At 50.6% G+C, this 13,069-nt stretch overlaps 3 protein-coding genes across 4 annotated transcripts; 2 read left to right on the top strand and 1 right to left on the bottom strand.

The window, feature by feature from the left end:
- The first annotated feature begins 286 nt into the window (after positions 1-286).
- LOC131268884 (cholesterol 7-desaturase nvd) lies at positions 287-1,879 on the top strand. Its single transcript, XM_058271174.1, has 4 exons — positions 287-490; positions 577-1,286; positions 1,361-1,652; positions 1,718-1,879. The coding sequence occupies exons 1-4, from the start codon at positions 287-289 to the stop codon at positions 1,877-1,879; spliced, it is 1,368 nt and encodes a 455-aa protein (XP_058127157.1).
- Positions 1,880-3,362: 1,483 nt separating this feature from the next.
- Positions 3,363-6,309, top strand: LOC131269221 (xaa-Pro aminopeptidase ApepP). Of its 2 annotated transcripts, XM_058271561.1 has the most exons (4): positions 3,363-3,506; positions 3,796-5,044; positions 5,122-5,429; positions 5,499-6,309. In XM_058271561.1, exons 2-4 carry the CDS (start codon positions 3,804-3,806, stop codon positions 5,789-5,791), a joined length of 1,842 nt encoding a protein of 613 aa, XP_058127544.1. In that variant the 5' UTR covers positions 3,363-3,506; positions 3,796-3,803; the 3' UTR covers positions 5,792-6,309. The 2 variants fall into 2 exon arrangements, with proteins under 2 accessions (XP_058127544.1, XP_058127545.1); XM_058271562.1 differs by lacking the exon at positions 3,363-3,506 and having other exon boundaries at positions 3,792-5,044.
- Positions 6,310-6,481: 172 nt separating this feature from the next.
- On the bottom strand, positions 6,482-7,929 carry LOC131269225 (protein LST8 homolog). Its single transcript, XM_058271566.1, has 4 exons — positions 7,814-7,929; positions 7,546-7,734; positions 6,756-7,479; positions 6,482-6,695 (listed from the first exon to the last, which is right to left on the bottom strand). Exons 2-4 carry the CDS (start codon positions 7,660-7,662, stop codon positions 6,535-6,537), a joined length of 1,002 nt encoding a protein of 333 aa, XP_058127549.1. The 5' UTR covers positions 7,663-7,734; positions 7,814-7,929; the 3' UTR covers positions 6,482-6,534.
- Positions 7,930-13,069: the final 5,140 nt, after the last annotated feature.

Below are 13,069 nucleotides of genomic sequence, written 5' to 3' on the forward strand. Positions count from 1 at the left end.
CCCATTCGTCGTAACCTCAGCCTTCAACAAGGCTACTGGATGGTTAAAGTACAAATTTTGGTTTCTCCTACACACAACACCTCCTACCGCGCAGGAACGTACGGACGTGGCGGAACGGAAACGCCCGGGCGGGAGTCGATCGAGGAACAGGGAGACGCGTCGAGTTTCGTTGCTGCTGCTACCATTTGCCGGACGTACGCTGTCCGGTCCGGACATACAGCAGAGAGTCTACGTTTGGGAGTGCGCGTGGTTCAAGCAATCAGTCGAGTCGACAAGCCCGAACGCGATGGAGTTGAACGCCTTGTCGAGCTGGATGGAGCAACAGTTGCGCGTGCTGCCGGGAATGGCGACCAATGGGACGCTCGAGGAGCTGCTCCTGGACACACTGATCGAGTGGCCCTGGACGCCGGCATTCTGGCTCGGTGCGCTGGCGCTCACCGTCTGCTACGGTCTCTACCTGTTCTACTACCACGCGATGGTTTGGAAGCGCGTAAGTTTCGAGGTCGTCACCTCACGGCTCCATTTCTGCGCGCCAGTCAGCCGCTCAACCAATCCTTTCCTCAATCAAATCATCAGGACCTCACCGAGATCGGCTACAATCATATCCTGGACGCGGCCCGCATTGGCAAGAGCGACCGGAAGCGTGTCGACATCGTGAACCGGGCGCGTCGACAGCGCAAGATCGGGTCCCGGCTGCCGCCACCCTACCCGAACGGCTGGTTCTCGGTGCTGGAGTCGGAGGAGCTAGCGCCGGGCGAGGCGAAGAGCGTCGACTGCCTCGGCCAGAACCTGGTCGTCTTTCGGACGCACACCGGCGAGGTGAACGTGCTCGATGCGTACTGTCCGCATCTGGGCGCTAACCTGGGCGTCGGTGGAATCGTCCGAGGCGACTGCATCGAGTGTCCGTTCCACCACTGGACGTTCAGTGGACGCGACGGGCAGTGCACCAACATCCCGTACAGCCGGTCGGGGACGGTGCCGAAGGTGGCCAAGCTGCGCAAGTGGGTGTCGCGTGAGGTGAACGGGTTCATCTTCGTTTGGCACCACGTCGACGCCGATGCCGAGCCGTGGTCGTTCAACGTGGTGCAGGAGATCGAGGACGGCCGGTGGGTGTACTACGGCAAGAACGACTTCCTGGTGAACTGCCACATCCAGGACGTGCCGGAGAACGGCGCCGACGTGGCCCATCTGGCCGCCGTGCACGGACCCAACATGCTGTCCGGCAGCGACATCCGCTACTCGCGCGCCGCCTGGGCCGACTTTGGCATGCACTCGTGGCTCGCCAGGTAGGTAGTGCGTACTCAGCACCGTGGCGCTAAGTCGACTAACCCTCTAACTAACTTTCTCACGCCCTGGCTAGCTGGAAAGCACCCGAGGATGGTGAGGCGTCGCACGTCGCCACCATGGACCTGGTGCACTCCTTCCGAATCTTCAACAAACTCGAGGTCGGCAAGATCGACGTCCGCGCGTTCCAGATTGGGCCCGGGTACGTGCAGCTCATGATGAACCACGGCATGGGACCGTTCGTGGTGCTCCAGACGGTAACACCGATCGAGCCGCTCGTGCAGAGAGTCATTCACCGCTTCTACGCACCGCGCAACGCGTGGAATGCCATCTTCCAGAAGTTTGCCATCTGGGCCGAGAGTGTCATGGTGGGTTCTGGTTTGCTGTCTACGCCAAGCATCTCCTTTCACCTGTAACCCTTACCCTCTTGCAGTTCGAGCGGGACATGATGGTGTGGAACCACAAGCAGTTCATCGACAACCCACTGCTGATCAAGGAGGACCGTCTCATCAAAGCGTACCGGAAGTGGTACAGTCAGTTCTACTCCGAAAACAGCGTCAGCTTCGTGATGGCCAAAGAAAAACTCGACTGGTGAAAACCCACATTCCCGGGCAGCCTACTGCCATGCATCCTCGCGTTGACGTTACCTTTGAGGGCTGTTTGGTGATGTAAGTCCATGCTGAAGATTCGAACGTATACCATTCGGTGGCAAGACACCCGTTATGTACTTATATTACACTTCCAAGTGTTGAATCTTGCTCTATTTCTACGACCTTACACACTGCTTGTTTGGTCGTACGCTTCTAAACAGTAAACTTTAACTATATGTCATAAGCTTAGGTTAATCGAAATCGGGAATAAACCACAATCATAACTAAACTTGACGTCACCAGTAAACAGGAAATAGTTACATCTGAAATCGTTTCCAAATCGTTTGTAGCGCCACAATAACGCATGATTGTTATCTAAACAAATCGCCTATCGGTGTTGTGTATGAGTTTAGCACGTGCAGTTTCAAACGGGAGATAAATGATGATATTTCCAAACGAAAATCTATCCAATCCGGTGTAACAGGAAGCAAACGTTGGATTTTCAATCAGGCATTGTTTAATAAAGTAAAGATTTTGAAATATTGATTGTCCATTGTACATTGAGTGGCCTTCAATTTGTGTTGAGATAGTGCACCCTCGGAAGACCGAACACATATCAAACATGGGAAGTATGTTGAACGAAAACAAAGGTGATGTACTATAGGATACAAGCGCTTAGCTATCGGGAGTTCCTTCTTCTGCCTAACTGGGATTCAAGAGTCAGAAAAATCCCAGCTGTCACACATCTGAGTCAATCCAACGAACCACGAGTTCTTGTGATCTGATAAACGAAAGGAGTTATCCCTCCCGTGGGCGGCGGGTAGACATATGGCTATTACAGCCGGTCCTAAAGGACGAGCCGCTTCATATGAGTTCGGATAGAGTCGGTACGCCTCTGATTACGAGTAAGGGAACAAATTGTTCGACTTAGCGTAGGAGGATATACCCCGACTCGCATAATAGAAGTAGAAGAAGGACAAAGTTCCTTTCTTCACCCATTTCCGGCTTATCTTTTGTTCGTGAAGAAGCATTATTACTCCACAATACTCACTAAGCATTAGGTAGAAATGCTAGAACGAACATATTTCACATCTTCATGAGCAACAACTCTTTCAAACTAAAGTTTACAACCTAAAAAATAGACACTTGTTCACAAAAAAATGTTTACCAGCGATCAAACACATGTACCACGCAGATAATTTAAATTCGGTGTACTTTGTTTACAATTTCTATGAGAATAAAAATATAAAACTCCTGCGCAATAATCGTTTTATTGTCGCCCACTTTTAATGGTATTTCAGCAAGGAGCAGTTTAGTAACGGTCGTTTCATATGACCCACGGATTGTAACTGGTTACACCATGTAACGCGTGAAACGTTTCACCCGGTTTCGGAAATATGTCATCCGTGGACAGATGGCAACGTACAGCTCGCACAAGTGTCAACGAAAGCGAAAACACACAAGGTGCATACGCCAAACACAAGAAGGGAAACGGGAACGTCATTGTTGTTCTCTAGTTCGTAAACAAAGATCAGCCAGCAGCCTGCCTTATCGTTTCTCTTGATCCACCCCGGGGCGAATCACCAATCAGCGAATCACAGCGTTCGAGGGCGAGCGGGGTAGCCTAGCCAGGTAGGTCGGCGAACGGTGGTCGCCTTGGAATGCCCCATCTGTTTGAGGTGGCGGGCGGTAGATAAGATAGTGCATAATAGAACAATTGTTGAGGGTAATCCATCACATCAGCAAGTGGCTGTAAAGGCGGGCCTGGTGACGGGAAGATACAACCGTTGGGCCCCCGATGAGCAGCGAGTGCTCGTCAACAGGGCGTATCAGCCTGTAGTTTGCCCCGTGCCACCCGCTATGACTGATCGCAGTGCGCTACCTTTGTCTTCTCCCCTTTCCGGTGGTTCTGGCGAGCCAGCGAGCATCATGAAACCGACCGGTAATGTGCTGGTCGCGCTGCGAAACCTGATGAAGAGCCTGCCCAACAACCTCGGCTCGATCAGCGCGTACATCATCCCGTCGAACGATGCGCACCAGAGTGAGTATTTGGCCGCGTGCGACGAGCGGCGCGCGTTCGTGTCCGGGTTCGATGGTAGCGCGGGCACGGCGGTGGTGACGGAGCAGGAGGCCCTGCTGTGGACGGACGGGCGCTACTACCAGCAGGCCACCAACCAGATGGACGCCAATTGGACGCTGATGAAGGACGGCCTGCCCACCACGCCGTCGATCGACGCCTGGCTCGCCAAGACGCTCCAGCCCGGCTCGAAGGTGGGCGTCGATGCGAACCTCATCACGGCCGCCGCCTGGACCGGCCTGCAGTCGTCGCTGCGGACTGCCGGCTGCACCCTGCTGCCCGTTGCGCCCAACCTGGTCGACCTGCTGTGGACGGAGCGACCGGCCGTACCGCACAACCCGCTGCTGCCGCTGGCAACCTCCCGGACCGGCTGCACCGTGGCCGACAAGCTGGCGATCGTGCGCGAGAAGATGGCCGACAGGCGAGCCTCGGTGCTGGTGGTGAGCGCGCTGGACGAGATCGCCTACCTGCTCAATCTGCGCGGCAGCGACATCGACTACAATCCCGTCTTCTTCTCGTACGTCATCGTCACGCCCGACGCGCTCCATCTGTTTATCGATGCCGCGCAGATGCACCCGGCGGTGGAGGAGCACTTCCGCGCCAACGGCGTGTCGGTGGACGTGCGGCCGTACGCGGACGTGCAGACGATGCTGGCGCGGCTGGCCGAGCCCACGCCGGACGGTGCGCCGCTCGTGTGGATCAGCTCCGGCTCGAGCTACGCGCTGGCCGCGCTCGTACCCGAGGAGCGCCGGCTGAACGACATCACGCCCATCAACCTCATGAAGGCGGTCAAGAACGACACGGAGGCGGCCGGCATGATCGCGTGTCACATCCGCGACGGTGTCGCTCTCTGCCAATACTTTGCGTGGCTCGAGCGATGCATCCGCGACGGCACGCCGGTGGACGAGATCAGCGGGGCCGACCACCTGGAGCAGCTCCGCAGCCGGCAGGCGGACTACAAGGGGCTCAGCTTCACGACGATCAGCGCGTCCGGCCCGAACGGTTCCATCATCCACTATCATCCGCTGCCGGAAACGAACCGCCCGATCACCGACCACGAGCTCTACCTTTGCGACTCCGGCGCTCAGTATCTGTACGTTCTCTGTGTGTGACCTTTGCCCGTGTTGGTCTCTGCTCAATTTCGTGCCCCCTTCTTTTTCCTTCTTCCAGCGATGGCACGACGGACGTCACGCGCACGCTGCACTTCGGAAAGCCCACCGCGGAGGAGATTCGCGCGTTCACGCACGTGCTCAAGGGCCAGATTGCGCTCGGGACGGCCGTGTTTCCGCGCAAGACCAAGGGCCAGTTTCTGGACACGATCGCCCGCAAGGCGCTGTGGGATTTCGGGCTCGACTACGGTCACGGAACCGGTCACGGCATCGGCCACTTCCTGAACGTGCACGAGGGCCCGATGGGCATCGGCGTCCGGCTGATGCCGAACGATCCCGGTTTGGAGGAGAACATGTTCCTCTCGAACGGTGCGTGGGAGATGACGAACGCCTGAATCACACACAATGACACACACCATCTCTCTCTCTCGCTTGCAGAACCCGGCTACTACAAGCGCGACCAGTTCGGCATCCGCATCGAGGACATCGTGCAGGTGGTGACGGCCAACGTCGGTACCAACTTCGATGGGCGCGGCGCGCTCACGTTCCGCACCATCACCATGTGCCCGATTCAGACGCGCCTGATCGACGTGAGCCTGCTGACGGCTAAGGAGCGCGACCAGCTGAACGCCTACCATCGGATCGTGCGCGAAACGCTGACGCCGCTGCTGCGCGACCTGCAAGACACCGAAACGCTGGCCTGGCTGGAACGGGAAACGGCGGCCATCTAGCGCCCGCAACCCTAGAGCGATTTTCCACTTTTTCTAGCTTTTTGTTTTGTACCGGCACCGGCGTAACCCGGGGCCCGTTTTCGATCATTTTTCCTCCCAGAAGGTTTGGTCGACTCATCCTTCTGCGTGCGTCAGTTCTCTCGTGGAAAAGTTAATGCTATCCTGGTGGTGAACACCACTTTCTGCGCCATTTCGAAAAATCGAACAAAAGAAAGAAATGTTTGTATGAACCAAAATAGACAAGAAAAAGCATAACACCAAACTGAAGTGTACGGATTTTAAACTAGTTGGGAGAGAACTGTTATCCTTTTATGCTTGTCAATATCATTTGCATTCTTCATTAACAAATTGATATTCATGTCAAGAATCATTTGATTGTGTGAGATGAAACTTCCTTTTTCAGGTATCGATATTGGTTGGAAAGCTACAACTTATGACAAGTGAAGGCGCTTTTCCACTTCCTCATTGGTTTTCAGTGTTTCGTGTGGTCGTTCTACAATAGGAATAACAAATAAGCTGTTGATTAGAGAAACATTTTCACGACATTCAGTTAGGTACAAAATAAAACACCGATGACGAGTAATGGATTTGATGAGTGTATTGATTTAACCGGCCTGTTTTTTTAGCGTTCGAATGTGGCATATTTCGAATCGCTCGGGGCATATTTCACAGCATTTTTATTTGTAACGGTTTGTTTTTTAGCGAGTATCTCGTTTGCGAGCCGATCTAAGCCGCCAAATTGGCTAATGGGTGGAGGACAAACCGAGGCCGCTTTCCGTCGCCGGCGTGTCGATGCGTTCGTCGCGGAACGCGAGCGCGGTCACTGCCTTCGAGTGGCCATTGTACTCCCGTTCGATCGTTTTGGTGTCGATGCGCCAGAGTCGCGGCGTGTGGTCCGATGAAGCTGGAAAGAAACAGGGGAGATGAGTAAGTGCGTGGTGCGGTTGAGAGTTTTCCCGCTTACCCGTAAAGAGGTACTTCGAGTCGTTGTTAAAGATGGCGTCCCACATCCAGAAGCGCTCGATGCGCAGTTCGGCGTGGAGTGCCCAGGTGTCGGTGCGGTAGATGCGGGCCGTGCTGCCGCCGGAGCACGTCACCAGCATGCTCGAGTCGGGGCTGAAGCGGCACCGCAGGCCGTACTTCTCGTGTGCCGGGATCTTCAGCTTCGCTTCCGGTCGCGTCAGCTGCGTGTCCGCCTCGCCGACCCCGCCAGCGCTCGAGCTGCTGAGTGTCCAGACGAAGCAGTTGCCCTTGTTGTTGACCGCGGCCATGTACGTGCCGTTCGGGCTGACCGCCACGTCCTGGATCGAGCACTCCACCTCCGGCAGCAGGTGATCGTGCTGGTCGGACTTGACGTCCCACAGGTAGATGCCGCCGCCCTGGTGCGCCATCAGCAGCTCGACCTGGTTCGGCAGCAGGCAGACCGCATTCACCGGGCTCTGGCAGTCGAAGATGCGCTTGCAGGACGGGTTCGGGGAGCTCATGTCCCAGATGCGCACCTTCCCATCCTCGCCACCGGTGTACATCCACTTGCCGTCCTCCTGGAAACCGACGCTGGTCACGTTTTTCGTCACCCCTTCAAAGTTCACGATCGGGTAGTTGGAGTGCAGATCGTACAGCCGGATGTGCTGGTAGCCGCAGGCGGCCAGCATGTTGCGCTTCGGTGAAATGTCGATCGAGTTCACTTGCTGCAAAGGAAGGGAAGGGCAAACATTAAACCCATGTGTCAGTATCACCCACCGCCAGCTACCTACCGAGTCCGTGTGCTGCATGGTTCGAAGGCAGACGCCGGAGTACGGCTGCCATACTCGTATTGTGTGGTCGTAGCCTCCGCTCACCAGCAGCGGTTCGTTCAACGCATCCGTCGCCATGCCTTCCGTCAACGGATCGTTTTCCTGTGCTTTATTGGGTTCGAAACAGAACCCCGCCACGGGAACCAGATGCTGTACGCAGATTGGACATCACCAAGCAAGATCAAATCGTTAGCGTTCGCACAATTCGCGTACGGGATTTAAAACTTACCTCTCCGTTGAAGTCCTGTTCGTTCACTATTGCACCGAAAGTTGTTGAAGTTGCAAATCTGTTTTAAACACCACAAAACAAACAACAAATCGCCGCTACCAGAAACAAACGCAATCAACGCAAAGTGTCACTCGAGTGCGCTAGAAAACATGCAGGTCGTAGCCGGTGGCCAACTGTCGCTTATATACACGAGGGTTATAGCAATATATACCAGCTTCCGACCAGTTTACATTTATCGTTCTTGCCTAATGCCACTAGAGGGCGCTGCTGAGCGGTCCTTCGGTAGCATACACCGGATTTCGGTAGGATTTTAATATTAAATACGCATAAGGATGGGTGTTTGGTCCTTGCGCCCACTTTGGAAACCACATCCTTCCCCTGCCGCCCCCCGGTTCACCAACAAACATGTTCAAATACGTTCCAAGTTTAATCATTCAGCCGAGACGCAGACAAGTTGGGTGCAAGGGGAAAATTGCATACAAAGGGCTTGTTTCGGTAATAATCGTTCCGGAAGACTCCTACAAACCCCGCCAAGAGTCCAGCCGGAAGTCACGTGTAGAAGTGGAAAACAAAAAAAAATCAATTACGCAAAGCATATGTGAGTCTACGCAAGAAGAATATATATTTTCCTTTAAAAAGATGTTGCTCGCATGTGCCGCTGCCTTGATCAATGTTTCTCTGTCACTATTCCATTTTCCTTCCATTTGCACCCCTAGCTACATCCACCTCCAGCTTCACCTGTTCACCACATTTGAGAGCCGTCTAACGCCACGTGGTACCTGAACGTCTGTCTGCTATCCTTCCGCTCAAACTGTTCCACTTTGTTCATGGGTGTTCCGTAGGGTTCAGTGTAATGATCGATTTTCTCAGCCCTGCCCTCGTCTCTGTTTCGTATTTATTCTGTCTGTGTTTTGGCGTTCTATTTTAAGCTCCTAATATATGGATTTTGATTGCACGCGCTTGGCGTTCCATGTTTCTTTTTGTGGTGCTTGTTTTTCGTTATTTCTTGTTTGTTTTTAAAATGTTAACATATTCAGTCTTCTTTGGTTAGTGGTAACGGAAAGGAAATCAGCTTCAATCGCTCCCTGGTGCCGTATGCTGCGCCTCTTTTACTTTCGTTTTTTACTTTCCCACCCTGGTGCACAACGTTCCTTCCTGTTGCTGTTTTTACCTTTGAAGTTGTTTTTTTTTTTATTTTTTTGACACTTTGATATCAGTGATCTCAACTTTTCTCCTTTAACTACTACGCTTTCATTGCTCGAACGTCCCTGCGTTCGATCAGCTTACTTTCTCCGTCCATTTCCACCCTTGGCACTTTTGCTGTAGAACCCGTTCGAAACGCTTTTCCAGATTTTGTCAATTTCGTGTTTTGATTTTGAGAGTTTCGTGTCGGTAAGCAAACGGTCTGCTGATTCTGGGAGCTCCCTACCGGTGTCCTGTTTAATGCGTCCAGCGATTAATGGCACCGGATATCAAGGGAAGACATCCCGGAGCTTGCGACGCTGAGAAACAGCTGCATATGAACCACTTTAACCACTTTTTTTAACCTAAACTGACTTTTTGACGAGAAAAGTAAGTGTGATAGCAATAACACGTCGTTGTGTAGTGCCTTAGATTGTCATGTCGCGGATGTGACACCATCTAATCCAAAGTGATTACTATCCCACCTTGGTCTACTCTGCAGTTTGACCACTAAGCAAACTACTGTCATTAAAAACTGAAAAGCAAAATGTTGGGCTGCTTTATACCTGCCGACTAATAAAAAAACAGACAAAGCAATAGCAAAATAGAAGCAGTAATTACTGATGCCAATCGTAAACGAAATAGTTGCATAAATAGGGACAGTAAGTGAAAACCATCCGCAAACGGTTAAATAGATGGCCTACAACGTATGATATATATAATAATACTTACAACACTACATTAAACATAGTAAACGTAGCTGTAACAGTATCGAAAGTCGTTAGTATAAGAAGCTGAACGCCTTCCGGTTGCCGCTTGTTAGTCGCCCTGTTCGTCTCCCGCACGAATGGCCAGTTGCTCCCACCTTCACGTGTTTGTTTTTGTTCACTGCTGTAGCTCAAATGACAAAGGTTTGTGCAAATTATTGCAGCTATCGAACTCACTCCGATGTGGTTTGTTCCCATAAACTGTGCGCGATGCTTGACTAGAGATCGGTTTGTGTCTTTCGAGGGTTCTTTTTTCCAATTTTTCACCTGTTTGGTTTTATGTTCTTGCTGTGTTCTCTTTCCGGAAACTTTCGGTGTTTGTTAATTATTTAGAGTGCTTGTATTATTGCTTCCTTACTACACTTGACAACTCCCGCCTTCAATCGCTTCTTCCGTTCTTGTTCTTCCGAATGCAAAAGACAACTCTTGCAAAACAATGAACGGGACAGTTTGTTCGATAGAGCTTTTGATTGATTATCTGATTTTCACTACAAAAAAAAAAAAACAATTCCTAAACGTAAAACGCGGATGCGATTATTGTATCTTCACCGATCAGTACTTTATTGGTATTTGGCATTTTCATAATTTTGTCGTTTCCTCATATTCATACATACAGGATTTCTTGAAGGGTGTTCATCTCCCTTGTTTGTTGCTTTTAGTGTTTACATCGAACTAGCACTGAACAGCAGTAACACGGAATTAAAACACAATATGACCAGCATTCGCGAGGATAATTTGAAAACGATTCTGTTTGTTAGTTTCGATGGAAGATGGTTTTGTTTTTTGCTGGGCCGGGATTTGGAACAACCGAAATGCCGAATGTTGGCTCTCGGCTCGGCTGCGAATGTTCATTCCGGGCGCCTTAAACTTGCAGAAACATCCTAGAACGATCCTTTCAATCCATAGTAAGCTAGCAGTAAGGCCCCTCTACCCTCTCTCTCTCTCCCCCTCCCAACATTCTTCATCTCTTCTCCAAACCCCAACGGCATTCCGTAGCATTCGAAATGTTAACCGCAGCGTTTCGCCAAGCAATGTTTCCTCTAGACGTAATGTCGACATTTGATCTCTGACAAACGTATTCCTATGTGAGAGCGTGTGTTTGTGTGTGTGGGTGTGTGTATGTATGTGTAGTGTATGTGTGTGTGTGTCAGTGTGTTTGTGTTGTTATTTTTCTCCTTCTTTGTCTCTTGGCCGCATCTCATCTTCACCTTTTTTTTCTCTACTCCTCTACTTTAGACGCAAGCAAAAAGTGAACTACGAAAAAATAAAACAATTTATGGAACTAAAGGCTATTATTCCTGTAATGGTTGATTGTTTATTCTATTTCCCTCATTACTTGTGTTTTTTTTCATGTTTCATCTCGTTTTTCATTGAACGTACGGTCAAAGGACAGAAAAAAAACTATTCATTAAATGCGAACCACTTGTCCTAGCCTAGGTTCTTTTCATCCCTCTTTCTCTCTCTTTCTCTCTCTCTCTCTCTCTCTCTCTCTCTCTCTCTCTATCCCAGTCAGTTGCTCACTTTACAGGGTTTTGCTCTCTACTTCCTTCATACAATTGTAAAAACACTAAAATTGTTCGTTCGCACGTCGTTTGGACCCTTATTAAAGCACGTCACCGTCAATCTGTACTATAAAGTATGCATTTCATTTCCAGTAAACCTTTTACAAACTCCCCCCTCCCCGCTGCTTCTTCTTCCTGCTCTTTAAGCTCCAGCATTTAAGAAATGAGACTGCGGATTTCCACTTCCTGTTTGCCACTCTGCTGCCCTCTTGCACGCAATTTCCCATTTCCGTTTTTCCGCGCTCCGCATGCTCTCCGTATCTACGGTTGGTTTTGTTTTTGTTTTTCGAAATTTTTTTTGTGTATATCCTCTCCGTTTTGCAAAATAAATACGTGTCCTTAACTTACTACTGATTGTTTTTTTCCCTAGCGGCTAAGTTAGTAGATTGTTATCGACGGTGTCCCTACCCTACATGTACAAGTTATATTTTTCGTGTAAACTAGTGATAATAATATAGTTAAGGCGTATGAAAATCATATCCATACGATCCTCCTTGCAGTCGCGTACCGGGTCGTCGCCCTCCGAGGGAGATGCGCGGACTCGTGCATACACACACGCATGTCAATGCAAATATGTATCGCCACCATTCGCCATCGTCGTAACAAAAACTGTACGTTAATGTGTGTATATCATGTTTGCTTATAGGTAGTTGTATGTATAAATAGTACTTCTCTGGTACACACTCTGCCCACCCAAGTAAAACCTCTCCCAACCCATCCGAACCTACCCCATCTATCCCTGCTTTGCCAACGAAAATCAGTGACACAGACACTGTACAGGTTTTCCCTTCCGTTCCCTTTGTTTATGTTTTGTTTTTAAGGCTGCTTAGAGCTGATAGAAAAGGACACTCCAGTGAGGGGAGGGGTTAGTGTCCCCACAGGGAATTTTGGAAAAAAAGGTAAACAATCAAGATGGCGCCGATTTGGTAGTACTGGAAGAGCACTGAGAACTATCAGTGACGGACACAGACATAGACAGTGTAACTAGTAACTTACAAATGGAGGAGCGAGAATGGTAGACCCTGTGAGTTGGACTATCATCCGAGCAGGAAGTCGACAGTAAGGATCGGACGCCCCCTTTGTTTGGCGCAGAATCATGATGCGATCAACAACGAAGGGCACAACAAAAGCAAAGCGTGTGGATGGAGGGGGTGGGGGGCAGGTAGGGGGCCGGGGGGCCGGCTATGAGTAGAAAGGATTCTTGAAAATAAGAACCCCGCTACCCCGGGATCCTCCGGAGGTTCGGCAAGGGGAGAGACATTGACGTTCGCGTTGAACAAGGTTTACAAGTAGATGTGTTTAGTGAGGGATTGAACTGTGGTGGGTGTGAGGGGGAGGGGTTGTTGGAGGGAAGCGCTTGGAGGAGAAGGTGCTACCCTTCAAACCTCCAAACCTGACACCTGACTTACATTCGGAAAGGAGGAAGAAGCGTCAAGAAGGGAGTTACGGAGGGCCGATAAGAGATTGTGTGTACTACTAAGGATATTTTCTCTTTTCCTATTCCTCCCTTTTCCCTCGCTTTCTATCTCTATCTTTCTGTCTCTATTCCCTCTACCTGTCCTCCCTTTATCCCTTCTATGTTTGAATTATATAAATCGCATCCGCCTGGAATTGCTCGCAAAGCAGGTCGACGCCTGGATGGTACGTGGATAAATGTGCTTGTTATTGTAAGTGTACGGTGTCGTTCATGCGTGTGAGGAGCGTGTATCGGGCGTGTTGAATAAAAACAAAAAAAAAGCAAAAAG

Source organism: Anopheles coustani, chromosome X (assembly GCF_943734705.1).
Source record: "Anopheles coustani chromosome X, idAnoCousDA_361_x.2, whole genome shotgun sequence".
Classification (NCBI taxonomy): domain Eukaryota; kingdom Metazoa; phylum Arthropoda; class Insecta; order Diptera; family Culicidae; genus Anopheles; species Anopheles coustani.